The sequence below is a fragment of the Onychomys torridus genome, chromosome 7, assembly GCF_903995425.1.
Source record: "Onychomys torridus chromosome 7, mOncTor1.1, whole genome shotgun sequence".
Classification (NCBI taxonomy): domain Eukaryota; kingdom Metazoa; phylum Chordata; class Mammalia; order Rodentia; family Cricetidae; genus Onychomys; species Onychomys torridus.
This window is the reverse complement of record NC_050449.1, coordinates 58677514-58695639: the sequence shown is the minus strand read 5'-3', so window position 1 is coordinate 58695639 and position 18126 is coordinate 58677514. Positions and strand designations below refer to the sequence as shown.

At 46.5% G+C, this 18126-nt stretch overlaps 1 protein-coding gene and 1 non-coding gene across 3 annotated transcripts in view; one reads left to right on the top strand and one right to left on the bottom strand.

Annotated features, from left to right (window-relative positions):
- Nucleotides 1-4089: 4089 nt before the first annotated feature.
- Nucleotides 4090-4205, top strand: LOC118588180. The gene has a single exon (XR_004945569.1). It is a non-coding gene; the product is annotated as a U5 spliceosomal RNA (small nuclear RNA).
- Nucleotides 4206-11434: 7229 nt separating this feature from the next.
- Nucleotides 11435-18126, bottom strand: part of Igdcc3 (immunoglobulin superfamily DCC subclass member 3) — a 42723-nt gene continuing 36031 nt past the window's right edge. Inside the window, exons 7-14 of one of the 2 annotated variants that reach the window (XM_036193068.1) lie at nucleotides 17237-17402; nucleotides 16727-16974; nucleotides 16369-16533; nucleotides 15896-16087; nucleotides 15662-15766; nucleotides 14650-14788; nucleotides 14366-14570; nucleotides 11435-13323 (exon numbers count right to left, since the gene is read on the bottom strand). In XM_036193068.1, coding sequence (XP_036048961.1) covers nucleotides 13126-13323; nucleotides 14366-14570; nucleotides 14650-14788; nucleotides 15662-15766; nucleotides 15896-16087; nucleotides 16369-16533; nucleotides 16727-16974; nucleotides 17237-17402 — 1418 coding nt within the window. In that variant the 3' untranslated portion in view covers nucleotides 11435-13125. The remainder of the gene's footprint in view (nucleotides 13324-14365; nucleotides 14571-14649; nucleotides 14789-15661; nucleotides 15767-15895; nucleotides 16088-16368; nucleotides 16534-16726; nucleotides 16975-17236; nucleotides 17403-18126) is intronic. The other variant, XM_036193069.1, reaches the window with a different exon arrangement.

The window sequence follows — 18126 nt, the reverse complement described above, 5'->3', positions numbered from 1 at the left end:
CTGGCTGCTCTTCCAGAAGACCTGAGTTCAGTTCCTAGCATCCCTACTGGGTGGCTCACAACTGCCTGAAACTCCAGCTCCCGGGGATCTGACGGGGCTTTCGTGGGCTTAGGAACACATAGCGCGCGTGTACACACACACACACACACACACACACACACACACACACACACACGCGCGCGCGCGCGCGCATAGACAAATACATGTAAATGAATGATAAAAGCAAATCTTAAAAAAATAAATAAAAAGTTCTCTGGAAGCAGAGACAGGCAGATCTCTATGAGTTCGAGGCCAGCTTGGCCTTACATTGTGAGTTCTAGGACAACCAGGGCCTATCTCAAAAAAAAAGCAAAAAACACAAAAAGGTCAAACAAAGGAGGAGGAGAGCATTAAAACAAAACGAAACAGGCTCAGAGGGTAAAAGTTCTTGATACGAAAGCCTGATCACCCGACTTCCATTCCCAGAACCCATGGTAAAAGGAAAAGGTAAATGCCAGAAAGTTGTCTTCTGACCTCTACATACATGCCTACACCCACATACACACATCATACATAAATATACACACAAATAACAATTAGGGAGACTATTTAAAGACAGTAAAGGGGCTGTTTCCTTGAAAAGATTACTAACTGCTGCAGAAATAACTCCCAAATGTTACTGTTTGTTCTAGAGATTAGAAAAAAAGAAGGAATATACTCCAACTTATACTTGAAAGTAAAGGCATAGCATATACTTAAAACTTTAATCCAAGCAGGGCGCTGGTGGCTCACGGCAGAGCCAGGCGAATCTCTGTGAGTTCAAGGCCAGCCTTGGCTACCAAGTGAGTTCCAGGAAAGGAGAAAAGCTACACAGAGAAACCCTGTCTCCGGAAAAAAAAAACAAAAACAAAAACTCAAAAACCAACTTTAATCTGGACATAACAGCATCACCTGCAGCAAACCAACACTTGAGACATGGAAGTTAGCCAATCAGGAGTTCAAAGCTATCCTTTTCTACATAAGACCTTGTTACAAAACAAAACAACAAACAAACAAAACAAACACAAATAGTGTCAGGGTCCACACCTTTAATCCCAGCATAAGGGAGGCTGAGGCAGGTGGATTTCTATGCATTCAAGGCTAGCCTGGTCTATGTGGAGAGTTCCAGGACAGTAATGGCTACATAGTGAGATCCTGACCAAAAAAAAAAAAAAAAGGGAAAAATAGAAAACCCATGGTCATCTTCATATCCAGAAAACCAGAAATAGAGTAAAAGACCTTCGTCAAAACAGATCTTGCCTGACGATGGTGGCATACGCCTTTAACCCCAGCAAGCAGAGAGGCAGGAAGACCTCCGAGTTTGAGGCCAGCCTGGTCTACTTGATGAGCTCCAGAACAGCTGGGAGCCGAAGGAGAATGTAGGGACACTGAAGACTCCCTAGGAAGGGCCGGGGCTACAGCTCAGCACAGAGCACTGGCTCGGTAGCCACGAGGCTCTAGCTCCATCCCCGGTGTTGAATAAATAAGTGACTGAAGGACATCACGAAGGCATCGGCAACATGGGACCTTCTGCGGCTGCGCAGACACCCTGTCAGGAAAGCCGGGCTGCTCTACTGAAAATTTGGCACTTCACAGTGACTAATTATGGCAGTCAGTCGAGTGAGGAAAAGTACAACAAGGAAAAGGAGGTAATATACACAATGCAGGATTAAGACGACACGGGGAAGTTCAGGGTACATGGAAAGGAAAGAAGCCGCTCACTCCAGGATCTGGTTAACATTTCTTGCTGGCTGAGGGTCAAGAGCTTCAATAGACCTAACAAACCGGGGGAGACTGTCTGCTAAGACAGCAGTCCTGATCCCTCGGGATTGCTCAACGTGAGTCAAACAGGAAACGCACTGTTGTTGCTTAACACCAGAGACTATGCAGTCTTGGAGTTTATCAGCAGTTTCCCATCTCCACACCTGAACCATGCACCTCACAAGCCACCTTAAATTTTAGATTTACAGAACAAAGTTCTTCTATAAACCACATGTATGTATGTATGTATGTATGTATGTATGTATGTATGTATGTATGTATTTATGTGTGTGTCATGCACATGTGGAGGTCAGAGAACAACTCCTGGGAGTCTGTTCTCTCCTTCCATCATGTGAGTTCTGGAGACTGAACTCAGTTCAGACTTGGTGGTAAGTGCCCTTACCCATGGAGCCATTTCCCAACCTCCCCTCACTGGTTTTGGAGACAGAGTCTTATGTATCCCACCCAGGCTGGTCTCTAACTCCCTATGTAGCTGAGGATGCCCTTGAAGTCGTGACTCTTCTGACTGTCCTTCCCGAGTGCTAGGATCATAAGCATCTTCCATGAAGTCCAATTTTATGAAGCTCTGGAAATCAAACTTAGGGCTTTGTATAGGTTAGACACTCTATCAACCAAGCTACGTCCCTAGCCCACAAAACAAAATTCTTTAGGATACATGAGCAAACTAACACCTTAAAATATTTGTAGGGGGCTGGAGAGATGGCTCAGAGGTTGAGAGCACTGGCTGCTCTTACAGAGGTCCCGAGTTCAATTCCCAGCAACCACAATGAGATCTGGTGCCCTCTTCTGGCCTGCAGGGATACAAGCAGGCAGAACTCTGCCTATACAATCAATCAATCAATCTTTTAAAAAAATTATTTCTAAGATGGGCAGTGGTGGCATAGATCTTTAATCCCAGAACTCAGGAAAAAGAGGCAAGTGGATCTCTCGGTTTGAAGCCAACCTGGTCTACAGAGCAAGTTCCAGGACAGCCAGAGCTACACAGAGAAACCCTGTCTCAAACCTAAATAAATAAAATAAAAACCTGGATTTCCCAATTTTAAGAAAAAAAATTTGTGCCATGCTGTGCTGGCACACCTTTAATCCCAGCACTTAGGATCTCTGTATGAGTTTGAGGCCAGCCTGGCCTACAAAGTGAGTTCCAGGACAGTCATACCCGTTACACAGAGAAATCATGTCTTGAAACACCAAAACAAAAGAAGAAAAGAGCTGGGTGGTGGTGGCCCACGCCAGCACTCAGGAGGCAGAGCCAGGCGATCTCTGAGTTAGGAGGCCAGCCTGGTCTACCAAGTGAAATCCAGGACAAGCACCAAAACTACAGAGAAACCCTGTCTCAAAAAAAAAAAGAGGAAAAATTTTACTGGCAAAAGTAAATTTTACTTAAGAAAAAAGATTACCGAGAAGAAAAAAAAAAAAGTGTTAGGTACCAGAACATTAACAGAAATGTGTTTATCGAGACTTTATTTTTGACTTTGTATTTTAAATGGAGTGTGCTGGATGTCTCTACAGTTTTATTCATAGGACTGCAGAACCTGGGAAAGCTGCTGCTGCTATTGATGCAGAGCGTGCTGTAGTAATTGGTCTTTTTATATAAATAAAAACGTACACATATGTATCATATTTGAGAGTGAGTGTGTATATCAGCCGTGGGAAAGGTAGCCCCCTTTACTTCGCACGGTACAGAAATGAAAGCCGCAATGGTTTAGAAATTATGAACCTCATTTTTTCCCCTTCCATTTGTACAGAGGAACACACTACATTAAATATGCGAGATATTATCTACGTTGGTGTCATTACACAAACTAAGAACAGAGAAAACACATTGCCAACACTCTTGAAGCCCTCTGGGCTCCTGTCCCAATCCCACCTCCCAGAGCAGGAAATCTGTCAGTATTTCGTCCTTTTCAGTTCCTTGATGCCTAAACCATCGGAAAAATCCTTTATTTAAAAGAAACCGTGCTCGAGCTCCTGTGTACGGAGGTATAAACCCAGCCACTCTGAGCAGGAAGAGTAAGCCTTCGCCCCGCCCCTGTAGGAGGCCCCCGGAACGCCGCCAGTCTCTAGGGCGATTGCTCGGCTTATTTGCATACCCATAACACACTGCAACTAATACCGATATTTTCGTGGAAATATACTATTTTTCCTAGAAGCTTTAAAACTAAAAATATATGTATTATTTAATACAATCATGAGAAATGTCTGTATGTAATGATTCTGTAAACGTGTAGTCACCATCAGTAAACTAGGAGGTTCTGCTACCTTAGAAATGTTTTCAGGCAACCTGACTTCATACTCTGGTTTCTCTTCAGATCGTATAAATCTTTCGCCTTTTACTAAAGATTTCCGTGGAGAGGAACAACTCTGAGTCTTAAACCAATTTTTTGAGGCCTTGTTCTTACAAGGCTCCACATGCTGTTCTAAAAATAGAGACCTCCAGCTTCGTAGTCTGTGCCTTATATCATTTTTATGTGTGGCTCTGTACCCGAGTCTGTCCTGAGTTCAGTTTCTGGTATCCACATGGTGGTTCCCAACTAATAATGTAACAGGGGCTGGGATCTGACGCCCCCTTCTGTAACCGGCGCACAAGCAGCAGCGCTCCTCCGTGTTACCTGACTGTGGCTGCAGCCTCCCATCGCTGCTGCTGCTGCTGCTGCTGCTGCTGCTGCTGCTGCTGCTGCTGCTGCTGCTGCTGCTGCTGCTGCTGCTGCTACTACTGACCGTCTGGAGCCCAGAATGTGCCCTTCCTTCCTGACGTTGATTACGTCAGGTGTGATCGCTGGCACCATTTCTCAAGATCATCTACACTGGACTGGTGTGATGTGTAACTTCAGAGGACTTACCAGAACCCCGTGCCACGGTCGGGTTTCATACTTCCAACCATCCCCTGTTGAAAGCCACTCTGCTCTTGTCAGCATGCACGGTTCAGATAACAAGGAGACTCAGGCCCTCTGCCTCGCGGGTTGTTTTCCTCTAAGGCAGAAGAAGGTCAACATAAAAGGAGCGGAGAACAATTCAAAGTAGAATGGTGCCTGCTATATACAAGTTTTGATCCCTAGCACTGGGGTTGGGGAGAGGGGGACGGGGTGTGCACACACGCACGCACGCATGAACAGATGTATGGACACACAATAGAAACATGCATCAGAGCACTGCACATTCAAAGCTCAGCGGAAAGATCTGGAGCTATGACTACTCCGCTCGCTGCCTTTCTGACCCAAGAGTTCCTAGCATCACTCAGATTTTGCTCTCAGATGTCTCTAGATACACCTTTGGGGTCCTCTCTGTTCAGGGCCTGAAGAAGTTAGGAGATAAGTGGATAGAAGGAGAAAAGACTGAGCGGTGGCGGCGCACGCCTTTAGTCCCAACACTCAGGAGGCAGAGGCAGGTGGATCTCTGTGAGTTCGAGGCCAGCCTGGTCTACAGAGTGAGATCCAGGATAGGCACCAAAACTACACAGAGAAACCCTGTCTCAACGCCCCCCCCCAAAAAAAAAGGAGAAATGAGAGTTACTTTGACCTCAAGAGCAAACTTCATTTATTTGTTTGTTTATTTATTTGTCTGCTGGTTTTTCAAGACAGGGTTTCACTGTGTAGCTCTGGCTGTCCTGGAACTCTCTCTGTAGACCAGGCTGGCCTCCAACTCACAGAGCTCCACTTGCTTCCCCCTTCCTGGGTGTTGGGATTAAAGGCGTGTGCCACAACTGCTTGGCATTCAAGAGAAAATTTCATTGCTGTGGGATGTCTTTCTATCTGCGGTGAAAAAAAAAAAAAAAAAAAAAAAAAAAAAAATATATATATATATATATATATATATATATATATATATATATAAACACACACATTTATAAACACACACACACACACATTTATAAACACACACACACACACATTTATAAACACACACATTTATAAACACACACATTTATAAACACACACATTTATAAACACACACATTTATAAACACACACATTTATAAACACACACATTTATAAACACACACATTTATAAACACACACATTTATAAACACACACATATATAAACACACACATATATAAACACACACATATATAAACACACATATATAAACACACACATATATAAACACACACATATATAAACACACACATATATAAACACACACACACATATATATGAATAATTTGTTAACAATTAAAGCTGCTTGGCCTATGGCAGGGCAGAATGGAGCCAGGCAAGAAATCCAAGAGGGATATAGAGAGAAGAAAGGTGGGGTCAGAAGGGAGATGCCAGCTTGATGCCCAAGGACCACAAGATGCCAGTAACACCACAGCCACGTGGCAACATATAGATTAATAGGAATGGGTTAATTTAAGATGAAAGAGCTAGCTAACAAGAAGCCTGAGTCATAGGCCATACAGTTTGTAATTAATATAAGCCTGTGTATTTACTTGGGACAGAGTGGGACACAGAGAAACTTCCCCCTACTTTATTAGTATTCCTTTAGAACCCCTCAGCTATCTGGGCACAGAATTTGATCCTAACACTGGGAGGGTTGGGACAGAGGCAGGCAGATCTGAGTTCCAGGGCAGCCTGCTCCCTCCACATAGGTTCCACGTCAGCCAGAGCAGTCTTAAAAACCCAAACAACCAATCAATAAATAAAACCTCTGAGCTGGGCGGTGGTGGCACATGCCTTTAATCCCAGCACTCGGGAGGCAGAGGCAGGCGGATCTCTGAGTTCCAGGAAAGGCGCAAAGCTACACAGAGAAACCCTGTCTCAGAAAAAACAAATAAATTAAATAAATAAAAAATAAAATAAAAAAAAAAAAACCTCTCAGCCTAAGAATTAAATTGGCAGCCAGGAGTAGTGGTGGATCTCTGAGTTCAAGGTCAGCCTAGTCTACAGAGATCGTTCCAGAACAACCAGTTCTACACAGAGAAACCCTGTCTCAGAACCAAAACAACTAAAACAAAATCAACAACAAAGAATTAAATTGGTATAAGACCTGGGGAGATGGCTCCATGGTTAAGAGCACTGGATACTCTCCCAGAGTATCTGGGTTTGGTTCCTAGTACACATGGTGACTCATAACCATCCATAACTTCAGTTCCGAAGAATCTGATGCATTCTTCTGACATCCAAAGGTACCAGGCACACAATGGTACACACATACATGCAGGCAAAACACTAATAGGAGAAAAGCATACAAATTTTCTATATACAAAAGCACCACAGAGAAGTGACCACTAAAATAGATGATCACGTGTTTATGCACTGCTGAATAAAGAGAAAGGTGGGCTGGAGCCCTTGGCTGTAAAGCTGTACAGAGTGGAATCAACATTAGGTAGAGATTTGCCCTTTTCTCCTCCCTTGAGGTTTAATCCAGTGGGGCAGGTCAGGGATCTGGCTAGGGGGCCCCCTCTAGGAAGATGTGGGGTGTTTACCCACCAACCCCACAGCTCCCCCGAGTTTTCTTGAATGTGAGCAGCAGGAAATATAAGAATATTATAATATAAGAATATTATAAACAGAAAATAAAGGATAGCCTCAAGAGGGCCTGGAACCTTTTCCAACGGGCCCTGACGGTCTCTGCCCCAGGGGGCGGAGCAAAAGACCTCCTCCCCCAGCGCAGCCAAGTGCAGACCATTTCAGACACCTGCACTCAGGCCCGTGGCCCCAATCATCCTCTATGCGGACCTGCTGGGTAAAGCCACGAGGAACCCGAAAACGGGCTCCCACAGGTCCCCCTTTCTTAATATATAAAAATTAACTCATTATTAATAGCTTACAGCAATCTCCATAATTGTTACACCTCCCAGTCTAGGAGTAGACGATGATATAAGATGGCATTTCTTTTTTGAATTAGGTCCAAGGTGACTACAGCCGTCTTTAGCTGCATCAAGCCCTTTCTAAACCAAAAACTTAATGCAATCGCAAACTTAAAGAATCCCTTAACTTCATTACCATTATTAACAGGTTAACATAAATATTGCAATACATAGTCACAACTCTCCCAATCTTACAACTCAAAGCAAACTCTTAACAGAACCATTTGAATTAACATAAATGTAGCACCATATATGCTAACAATTTTCTGTCTTACAAATTTAACTCTTTTTTAAAAGGTTTATTTATTGATTATGTATACAGTGTTCTATCTGCACATATTCCTACAGGCCAGAAGAGGGCACCAGATCTCATTACAGATGGTTGTGAGCCACCACGTGGTTGGTGGGAATTGAACTCAGGACCTTTGGGAGAGCAGTCAGTGCTCTTAACCTCTGAGCCATCTCTCCAGCCCACAAATCTAACTCTTAATCATTTGAATTTTCTTGATAACAGAACGTAGAAAAAACTTCTGATGTATTCACAAACTTAAATATTTCCTTAACTCCACAAAACCAGGGTGCATTAATACCAATAGGTTAAACATAATTTCTGCAAACATAATTCAACCTTAATTCACTCATAACTCCTCCTTTTCTTTATCATTTTTAAACAAAATCTCAAACCTAGTTAGAAGAAACCCAAACTTACACAATTCCTAAATATCCATATTAAAAAGCAATATTCTCAATTTAACCATTAACACTTTGAAAGCTATTAGAAAAACATCCAAAAGCAGTTTCTTAATAAAACTTTTTACACTTTAAAAGTAGTCTTAGTATACCCATTTGCATTTCTTACTAACAAAACATCACATTAATCCACTCAAACAAGAAAATATTTTTTAAATTAAATAGACTAAGGAATATTCATTCTCCCTTTTCTTTATAATTTAAGCAAAGTCTCAAGCCTAGTTAGAAAACCCAAACTTTTCAATTTAAACAGTTCTGTTTGCAACACAAGACCAGTTCCAAAAGTAATTCCATTTTACATAAACAGTTCCATAAAACAATTAATGAATCACCAGTTAATAAAGCATATAAAATTGTATCTTGACTCTAGGTAGAAACAATAGATTTCTTCATTTAAACAGTTCCATTTTTAACACAATTCCAGCAAAGTTTCTAGGTCATTACTATAGGTAAACTCAAAATTGTCCCATTGCAATGAAATCTATTGTTCATTTCATTTCTTAAGTCCCAAAATTCAAATAATAAATTCTGGTATGAGCCTTCCAAATATGAAGAAATCCATAACAAAACCTTTTTGTAGTTTTCTCTCATTTTCTTACGTTCAAAAAGTTCAAAAAAGAAAATTCCAATATCAGACTTCAACTTCCAAATATGAAGAGACATTTTACAACCAAAACTTTTCGCAGTTAACAGTTTTAGTTCAAACAAGCATCTCTGCAACTTTTGTTCACAGAGACCTTTTCAGTTACAGTAGTATTCTAAACTGCACCGTTTTTGATGTTAGCATTGATTTTCCACGGATCTCAGCAGCCTTGTTGTGCTAGTTCTGGTGGTAGCTTCTTAGCAGCTTCTGGAGCTTTGGAAACCATTCAGACTGCCTGCTTTGCAGTCTACTAGGACACTACCTTCTGTGTCTCAGGTTCTTTCACTCAATATTCACACTTTTTCACAAACTCACATATAACATGTGCTTAAGCATAAACTCACACTCAACATTTACACATTTTTACAAACTCACATATAACATTACTTATTTATACTCCTTAATGAAATTATAGAACTACTTTAGCAAATATATTTCTTATTTACTTGTTATATACTTATATTCATTCCATCTTTTTTCCCGAGACAGGGTTTCTCTGTGTAGCTTTGCGCCTTTCCTGGAACTCACAAAGACCCACCTGCCTCTGCCTCCCGAGTGCTGGGATTAAAGGCATGCGCCACTACCGCCCGGCCCCAATGACCTGAGAATGGGTACTGCCCCTCCGGAACACACCAACACTGGCTATTGTCCCAAGTAAGCTCACAAGGGAAGTTGGACTGCTGGAGGCTGGGTGGCCTGTCCCTCACTGAGGAGGCCTACATTCTGGGTTCTGGAGCAGGCCCAGGCCCTGCAAAGGGGACTTGGCCTCTGTTGTCCTTCCTGCCCAAGGCTGAAGCCTTGAAGCTGTACCATGGAGCGCTGGGTCTCCCCACATGGAGCAGGGGCTGAGGGTCCTGAGACGGAAGGGTTGAACATAGAAGTCAGTATCAGAGCCAGAGGCCAAGATCAGTCTCCAACCCACCCAGGGTGTGGGTCCAGCAGATGTGTCTAAACTTTTCACATTGTGACACTCCGTCATCAAAAGATCATGCTGGAGAAAGTCACATAGAAAAATCTTTCTCTCAGGCCAGGCATGGTGGCACACGCCTTTAATCCTAGCACTCGGGAGACAGAGGCAGGTGAATCTCTGTGAGTTTGGTTCCAAGACAGCCAAGGCTACGCAAAGAAACCCTGTCTCAGAAAACAAACTAACAACCAAAAAACAACTCCCCGCTCAAAAACCCAAAATCTTTCTCTTTTTCTTTGCGACAAGGTCTTCACTGTGTAGGCGTGGACAACCTGGAACTTGCTATGTAGACCAGGCTGGCCTAGAAATCACAGAATCCACCTGTCTCTGCCTCCTGAGTTCTGGGATTAAAGATGTGGACCACCAAGGCTATAATCATAATTTTTTAAAAGCGATACCATGTAGCCTTGTCTTCTATGTAACAAGTAACCCTGGAATTCTGATCCTTGTGCCTTTATCTCCTGAGTGCTTCTGAGATAACAGGCAATACACCACCATTCCCAGCTCATACTGGGGTTTCTCTATTTTTTATTTTTTAAGATAGGGTTTCTCTTCGTAACGCTGGCTGTACTCTGCAGACCAGGCTGGCCTCATGTGTGTGTGTGTGTGTGTGTATCTGAGACATCATCTCTCACTGAACCTACATGACTTGCTTTAATAAACCAAACAGCAGTTGTACGATCAGGTTCTAACCTGGCCCTAGTGACAGAGTGTTACTGCAACATTGTGTCTCAAAGCCAGTCACCGAGTCATGATGGCTGGTCATACTTAGGGAAATGATATACCAATGGGAAGAGAGTCAGGCCAGTGAAGCTGAGGAGAACAGGGATAGCTGCCCCACTCCTCCCAGGCCCGCCCAAACCACAGCTCATAAGCGGTGTAGACGCCATGTTAAAACACATTACTGGGCACCAGGCACTCAGAATGGGTTTCGAGCCCTGGTTATTACCATCTGGCATGAGGTGGCAGGTGGGGTGGCTGGTGGGAGGAAAGAGTACTGATGTAACTGAGGATGATCCTGAATTTATCATCCTGCCTCCACCTCCCGAGTGCGGGGATTATAGCCGCTCACTACCATGTCTGGTTTATGTAGTGCTGGGGATGTAACCCACGGCCTTATGCTAGGCAAGTACTCTGCCAACTGAACTACAACCCCAGCTCCTCCTCGTTCTTGAGTTATATATCTAAGCATTTGAAAAAAAAAATATTTATTCAGTTTTTTTTTTAAACAGGGTTTCTCTGTGTAGCTTTTGAGTTATATATCGAATTATGGAAATGATTACTGGCACAGCTACTTCATGAGGCCATGCGTAGACATATGACTGCTCACATTGTGGGTGCCTCACACAGTTCTGAAGGTTTGGTTGCCATTATCCCAGGCCCTGACCCTGTGAGGGCCCTTTCCCCAAAATGCCCCCACCCGCAAACCCCAGAACCTGAGCCAGTATCAAAAAAACTCAATGTTCACTTTGGCAACAGTACTTTTATTCAGTTAAAATGAATAGACGGTGACAATTCCAAGCCAGGCCAAGGAGTGGCCAGCCCTCTCCCCACAGCCCCTCAGACCAAAGGAGAACGGGACAGAGGGTTCTGCCTCAGAGTGGGAAGAGCCCTGGAAGCCACCTATCATTTGGGAAAAGGGGCAAACTGCCCTTCCCAAGTCCACTTGGACAAGACTCTAGTTCCCTAATAAAACGCCACACATTCTACCTTTATCGGCTAATTATCTAAAGTTCGGGGCGGGCAGTCCCGAGAGGATTTGGGGTCAGGGATTTTATGATCTAACTTCATTTTTAAGGAATACATTTATCCCCCCCCCTTTTTTTTTTCTTTAAAAAAAGTTTACCTTCTCTATTTAAAAAAATGTTTCCGAGTGTAACCAAAAATAGGTACTTTTTTTTTTTCTTTCTTTCTTTCTTTTTCTTCTTTTTAACCTAAGGAGTTCAAAGAACAATACAACAGAAGAGAGATAAAACGTAAACATACCTCATACAAAAATAACTCCTGGCCACCCCTGCTAACCGGGTAGGCCAGGTTACCTGGGTCCCGATACAGAAAGCTGGGGTGCCTCTGTGGGGGTGTACCCACTCCAAATAACGCAGTACATTCCAAGGACTGGGCCCCGTGTCTGGGCAGGACAGGAGACAAGCCTCCAGGTTATGCCCTACCTTCCCCAGGCCCAGGCAGGGAGGAAGGATTATAGGGATCCCAGTGGCCAGTGGGTTGTCTGAGAAGGTCAGAACAGGATCGGGGAGACACAGGGAGGGAGGGCAGGTGGTATGCAGGGAAGTGACTAGTTTGGGACAACGATTTATACTTCAAGAACAATCTTCCTCGTTTTTTTGGCTTGTTCCACATTTTCTCCCTGGCCAATTTCATCTCTATTTCTGTGAGCCCCAGGGTCACTTAGCCACAGCCTCCTCTGCTGAGGGAGAGATAGGCAAGGCTAGGGGAGAAGGAGACTTAGCAGGGTCCAGTGACAACACAGGCCCACACCAAGGGCCTTGAGGTTTGAGGTAGACGGTTTCTTTCACACTTGGGAAAGTGATTTTTGTTTTGTTTTGTTTTCTTTTTCTTTTTTTTTCTTCTTTTTTCTTTTATTCAGGGCAAGAATATGGGGTGGGGGGGTTCCCCAAAGGGGGCGTGAGGTAGGAGTGCATTCGGGCTCTGTGGGGCAGGGGGGTGAGGCTATTGCCCCGCTACTCCCAAGGACATTCATTCCGGCTGAGGTAGGTGCTGAGAGTCAAAACAGCTAAAACCCATCCTGAGAAAACAAGATCGGAGCAGGGCGACAGCATCAGGGGCCGAGCCACAGTGGGGACATATTTCTGGAGGATAATCCACTTCCTCTCTTTCTTCCTTCTCTCTCTTTTCTGACTTTAAAATTTGGATTTTTAAAGGAAAACTTTGTTTCATTAGAAGTCGTGTGGGCAGCAGGCATTGGTGAGGGGACATAAGCTCTAGCAGGGGAGATGCCTTCCTGGAGGACCCACTGGCTCCTGTGGTTTCAGAACCCTGTCCTTCAATCATGCTAGAAGCACTGGCGAGCTCCTAGAACCATCCAAGTCCCACGGGACAGGAGAAACCTCGCCTTTGACCTGAGAATGGGGTACTGCCCCTCCGGAACACACCAACACTGGCTATTGTCCCAAGTAAGCTCACAGGGAAGTTGGGACTGCTGGAGGCTGGGTGGCCTGTCCCTCACTGAGGAGGCCTACATTCTGGGGTTCTGGAGCAGGCCCAGGCCCTGCAAAGGGGGACTTGGCCTCTGTTGTCCTTCCTGCCCCAAGGCTGAAGCCTTGAAGCTGTACCATGGAGCGCTGGGTCTCCCCACATGGAGCAGGGGCTGAGGGATCCTGAGGACGGAAGGGTTGAACATAGAAGTCAGTATCAGAGCCAGAGGCCAAGATCAGTCTCCAACCCACCCCAGGGTGTGGGTCCAGCAGATGTGTCTAAACTTTTCACATTGTGACACTCCGTCATCAAAAAGATCATGCTGGAGAAAGTCACATAGAAAAATCTTTTCTCTCAGGCCAGGCATGGTGGCACACGCCTTTAATCCTAGCACTCGGGAGACAGAGGCAGGTGAATCTCTGTGAGTTTGGTTCCAAGACAGCCAAGGCTACGCAAAGAAACCCTGTCTCAGAAAACAAACTAACAAACAAAAAACAACTCCCCGCTCAAAAAACCCAAAATCTTTCTCTTTTTTCTTTGCGACAAGGTCTCACTGTGTAGCGCTGGACAACCTGGAACTTGCTATGTAGACCAGGCTGGCCTAGAAATCACAGAATCCACCTGTCTCTGCCTCCTGAGTTCTGGGATTAAAGATGTGGACCACCAAGGCTATAATCATAATTTTTTAAAAGCAGATACCATGTAGCCTTGCTCTCTATGTAACCAAGGCTAACCCTGGAATTCTGATCCTTGTGCCTTTATCTCCTGAGTGCTTCTGAGATAACAGGCAATACACCACCATTCCCAGCTCATACTGGGGTTTCTTCTATTTTGATTTTTTAAGATAGGGTTTCTCTTCGTAACGCTGGCTGTACTCTGCAGACCAGGCTGGCCTCAAACTCACAGAGATCCACCTGCCTCTGCCTCCCAAGTCCTGGGATTAAAGGTATTCACCACCATTCCTGGCCAGTTCATTCTGTTTTAAGTAAATTTACGATTTTGTGTTGGGACATTCATAGCTATTATTGCCAAGTGCAGGAACTTGTGGCCTGCAGGCTGCAGACTGGGTGTGCCTGGCCAGCCCTAGGTCTCCCAGGCTGACTCAGAACCCAAGGAACAGCCTGACCAGGAATTAGGTGCCCCAGGAAGATCTTGTCCCGGGGCCAAAATGGAGGGGCAGCATGGGGGAGTCTGAGGAGATGGGTGGGAGGCATGGACACTCACAGTGGGCCTGGAGCCTGGCTGCCCAGCTGGTCCAGTTGGGAACAACTGCTCCAACTCCTTGGCATCCACATGCTTCTCATCTCTGCCTAGCTGGCCCCCCTCTCCTCGGCTCACTCCATTCAGGGCCAGGATACCAGGGTCCCTCTGGCTCCGGGGACCTTGGGGAGGGGAGAGCTGGTTTTCCACATCCTTGCACAGGAGGACCCTAAGAGATGAGCCCAGTGTTAGGGGAGTAGCATTGGGAACAGAGGCAGAGGGCAGTTCCTCCCAGACTCAGGACCCACCTGCCCCTTTGTCCAAACAGGAGGAAGAGGACACAGAAGACGATGCAGGTGACTCCGATGTGGATGCCGATAACAATGCCTGTGGTGGATGTATGGTTGGTGACATCTTCCTTCCGGCAGTCACATGGGGGACTCAAGGCTAGAGGGCAGGTCAGGTTGGGGCACAGCTTGCCTGGCCTGAAGCAAGACATCCCAGCCCTCTTCCTCTGCCTGACCCCAGCTCAGGCTTTCAGTTCTTTCTTATAAGTTCCAAGCACCAGCTCTGTGCCAGATACGAAGACTGGAGCTGTTTATTTTGAGATAGGGTTTCATGTATCCCAGGCTAGCCTCAAACTTGCTATATAGCTGAGGATGGCCTTGAACTTCTCATCCTTCAGCTTCTACCTCATGAGTGCTGTGATTATAGATGTTATACCTAGTTTCTGTGGCACTGGGGATGGAACCCAGGGCTCTTCTTTCTTTCTTTCTTTCTTTTTTTTTTTTTTGAGCTGAGGATCGAACCCAGGGCCTTGCACTTAATAGGCAAGCGCTCTACCACTGAGCTAAATCCCCAATGAACCCAGGGCTTTGTAGACAACTAGGCAAGCACTCAGCTGAGCTGTATTCCTAGCCTAGGACAAGTACGTTTTTTTTTTGTTTGTTTGTTTGTTTGTATGTTTGAGCTGAGGATCGAACCCTCAGCTAGGCAAGCGCTCTACCACTGAGCTAAATCCCCTACCCAGACCCCACCCCCGTTGTTTTGTTTTTATGGACTGTTTCATCTTTGCCATAGTTTTATAAAGTAGCTATCATGAATCCTGTCTCATACTGGGAAAAAAACCTTGAGAGAAGTTAAAAGCCGCTTGCCCACAGGTCACACGGCTGAAAAGCTGCTCAGTTAAGCTTTAGGCTTCTGTCTAAGCTGTGTGCATGGGGGCTACAAACATTGTTCTCCCTCCTACCTAGTCTTCTTGCTGCCCATTTCCTTCCCCCCAGGCCAGGCTGCAGCCCATGTCCTAGCCTCAGCCCTCACCTGTCCTCTCCGAGGCTCCCTTCAGAGACACGAAGCGGACCGTGGCGTTTCCGTCCCCATGCTGGTTGTAGGCAAGGAGTTTCACCTCGTACACGGTGCTGGGATCTGCAGGACGCAGGGCTCCTGAGCAACCTCCCCTTCCCTGCCAGGCAGCTTTGTCCTGGCAGGGAAGGGACACCACCCCTGGTAGCCAGTGTCACACCTTGCCCGGCCCCCTTGCCCCGCGGGTCTCACCGAGCTGGCTGAGGTTGTAAGAGGAGACGGTCCCAGGGAGCAAGATGGGGCCGGTAAAGGAGGCGGCGCTGGCTGGTCGGTAAAACAGCTTGAAGCCCCCATTGTGTTGGGCTAGCCTCGGCCAGGGCTTCCACAGCAGTTGCAGAGAGGAGCTGCCCAGCAACCGCACTGATAACGGAGGTGGGAGTGGGGCTAGAGGGCCAAGATGTGAGCAGTCAGTTGGAGCTCTAGCTTTCCACCTGTGACCTAGAACCCGAGAACCTGACAGCCCTCTGACCCCAGGCACAGGGCATGCATGGCCTTATCAGACAGCATCTTTCCATGAAGTAGAAAAGGCTGCCCCTTCCTCCCAACACAGCTAGCTACTCAGCCTCCGGGCCAGGCACCTGTACCCACACCACCTAAACAGGTGTATGTGTTGGCTCTGCTCTGATAGACTGATCATCTATGGGTTTGCATCCCACCCTCCTTACCTTCACCTAGGGTGCTGGCCAGGGTGGGGGCAGAGGCTAAGCTGGCCCCCCTTGGTGTGTAGGCCTTGATGTAGAAGCTGTATGCTGTGGAGGGCTCAAGGTCTCTGACCAGGTGCTGAAAGGTACTCTTGCTAACGGCTTCCTGATATTCCAGCTTTGGTGAGTCTGGGAGGCAAAGGGTAGTGCCAGGGAGTGTTCAGGGATAGGACAGGGTCTTGGAAGCTTTGGGGAAATGAGGTGGTCAGGGAGCAGGGTGTGGCAGGAAAGGAAGGATTTGGGTCAGGATGTGTGTGGTTCAGAGGGCTAGCTATCGTGAGTGAGGGTGGGTGACAGAGCTCTCCCGATGGTCACCACCTACCGGCAGCCTTCCTGATGTGCAAGACATAGCCAATGATCTCCTTGGTGTGGGCTAGAGGCTCACTCCAAGACACTCGAACCTCAGTGGAGGACACAGAGACCGCACGGACGTTGCGTGGGGGGCCTGGCAACCCCTCAGCCCACAGCACGGTCAGCCTGGCACTGGCTTGGGATGAACCAGCTATGTTCTCTGCCACACATTGGTAGATGGCCTCATCTTCAGGACCCACTCCAGAAATGCTCAGTGTGCTGTCGGAGGAGGAGGAACCTCAGAGGTCAGCCACACCTCCCACCTGAGAGAGGGAGAGACTGAGCCCCTCCTTGTCTGAGCAAGACTTATTGGCACGAGGGTGGCAGGTTCAAGACTTAAGCCCCAAGTCCCAGTCCCAGACTCCTAACTCAGCACTCTTCCCTGGCTAGAGATACACACTTACATTTGGGTCACTTCCTATGATAGACACACGCACGCACGCACGCACGCACGCACGCACGCATGCATGCACGCACTTACCTATTATTGTTCTTGAGCCTGACGTGGCCTCCTGGCCCCAGGACTTGTCCATTCTTCAGCCATGTGACATGAGGTGGTGGCTCACCTTGAGCTTGGCAGGTGAACATGGCTGTGGTTCCAGCTGGCCTGGAGATGGACTGAGGATGCTGGACAAACTCTGCTGGAGCTGAGCAGGCACAGAGAAGCATGCAGAGTCACAGGGGTCACGGAGAGGGGAGTCAGGGACAGCCACACATGAAGGGGTGAGGAGGAAGGGGGAATGGCTCAGAGAAAAGTACTCGAGGTAGGCCAGGAGAGGCTCCCTCCCTTCTGCCTTCACCCCAGCATCTAGGAATAGGCCTCCATCTTAAGGACTATTTAAAAGACTGACATCTGTATCCGAAAGCAATCAAGCTGAGCTCCCTGCTCAGGAAATTGTTAAATAAATAAATGTGCTAATAAGGCTGGCTGCACCTCCAAGGCTGCAATGACAGGAGATGGGTGAGCCCCCCTTCACCACCCAATTCCACTTCCCTCCAATCCACGGCCTCTATTAACACCCAAGAATAAAATACTCCATCACTTTCCTGTGGACAGATTAACGGCACATAGCATGCTAAACAAACAGCATTTAAGTTCCTAATTCCCCATTTCCCATCTCCATTCCCATGCCGCAGGAGGAGAGGCGGTCAGGGGAACGCCCCGGAAATGGAAATTGAGGCTGGCTGTGGGGCCCACATCTTGTGAGCAAGGTGGGAGCTGTTCTGTGAGAGGGAGGTGACAGGCACACTGGAGCGCACAGCAGGCAGGTGTGAGCGTGGAAGTGCCACATGTGTGAATGACAGGAAGGGCCACGTGTGAGCCAGGGGAATGACCTGCTGATATCAGAAAGTGGCAGTGCTTTCCAAGCT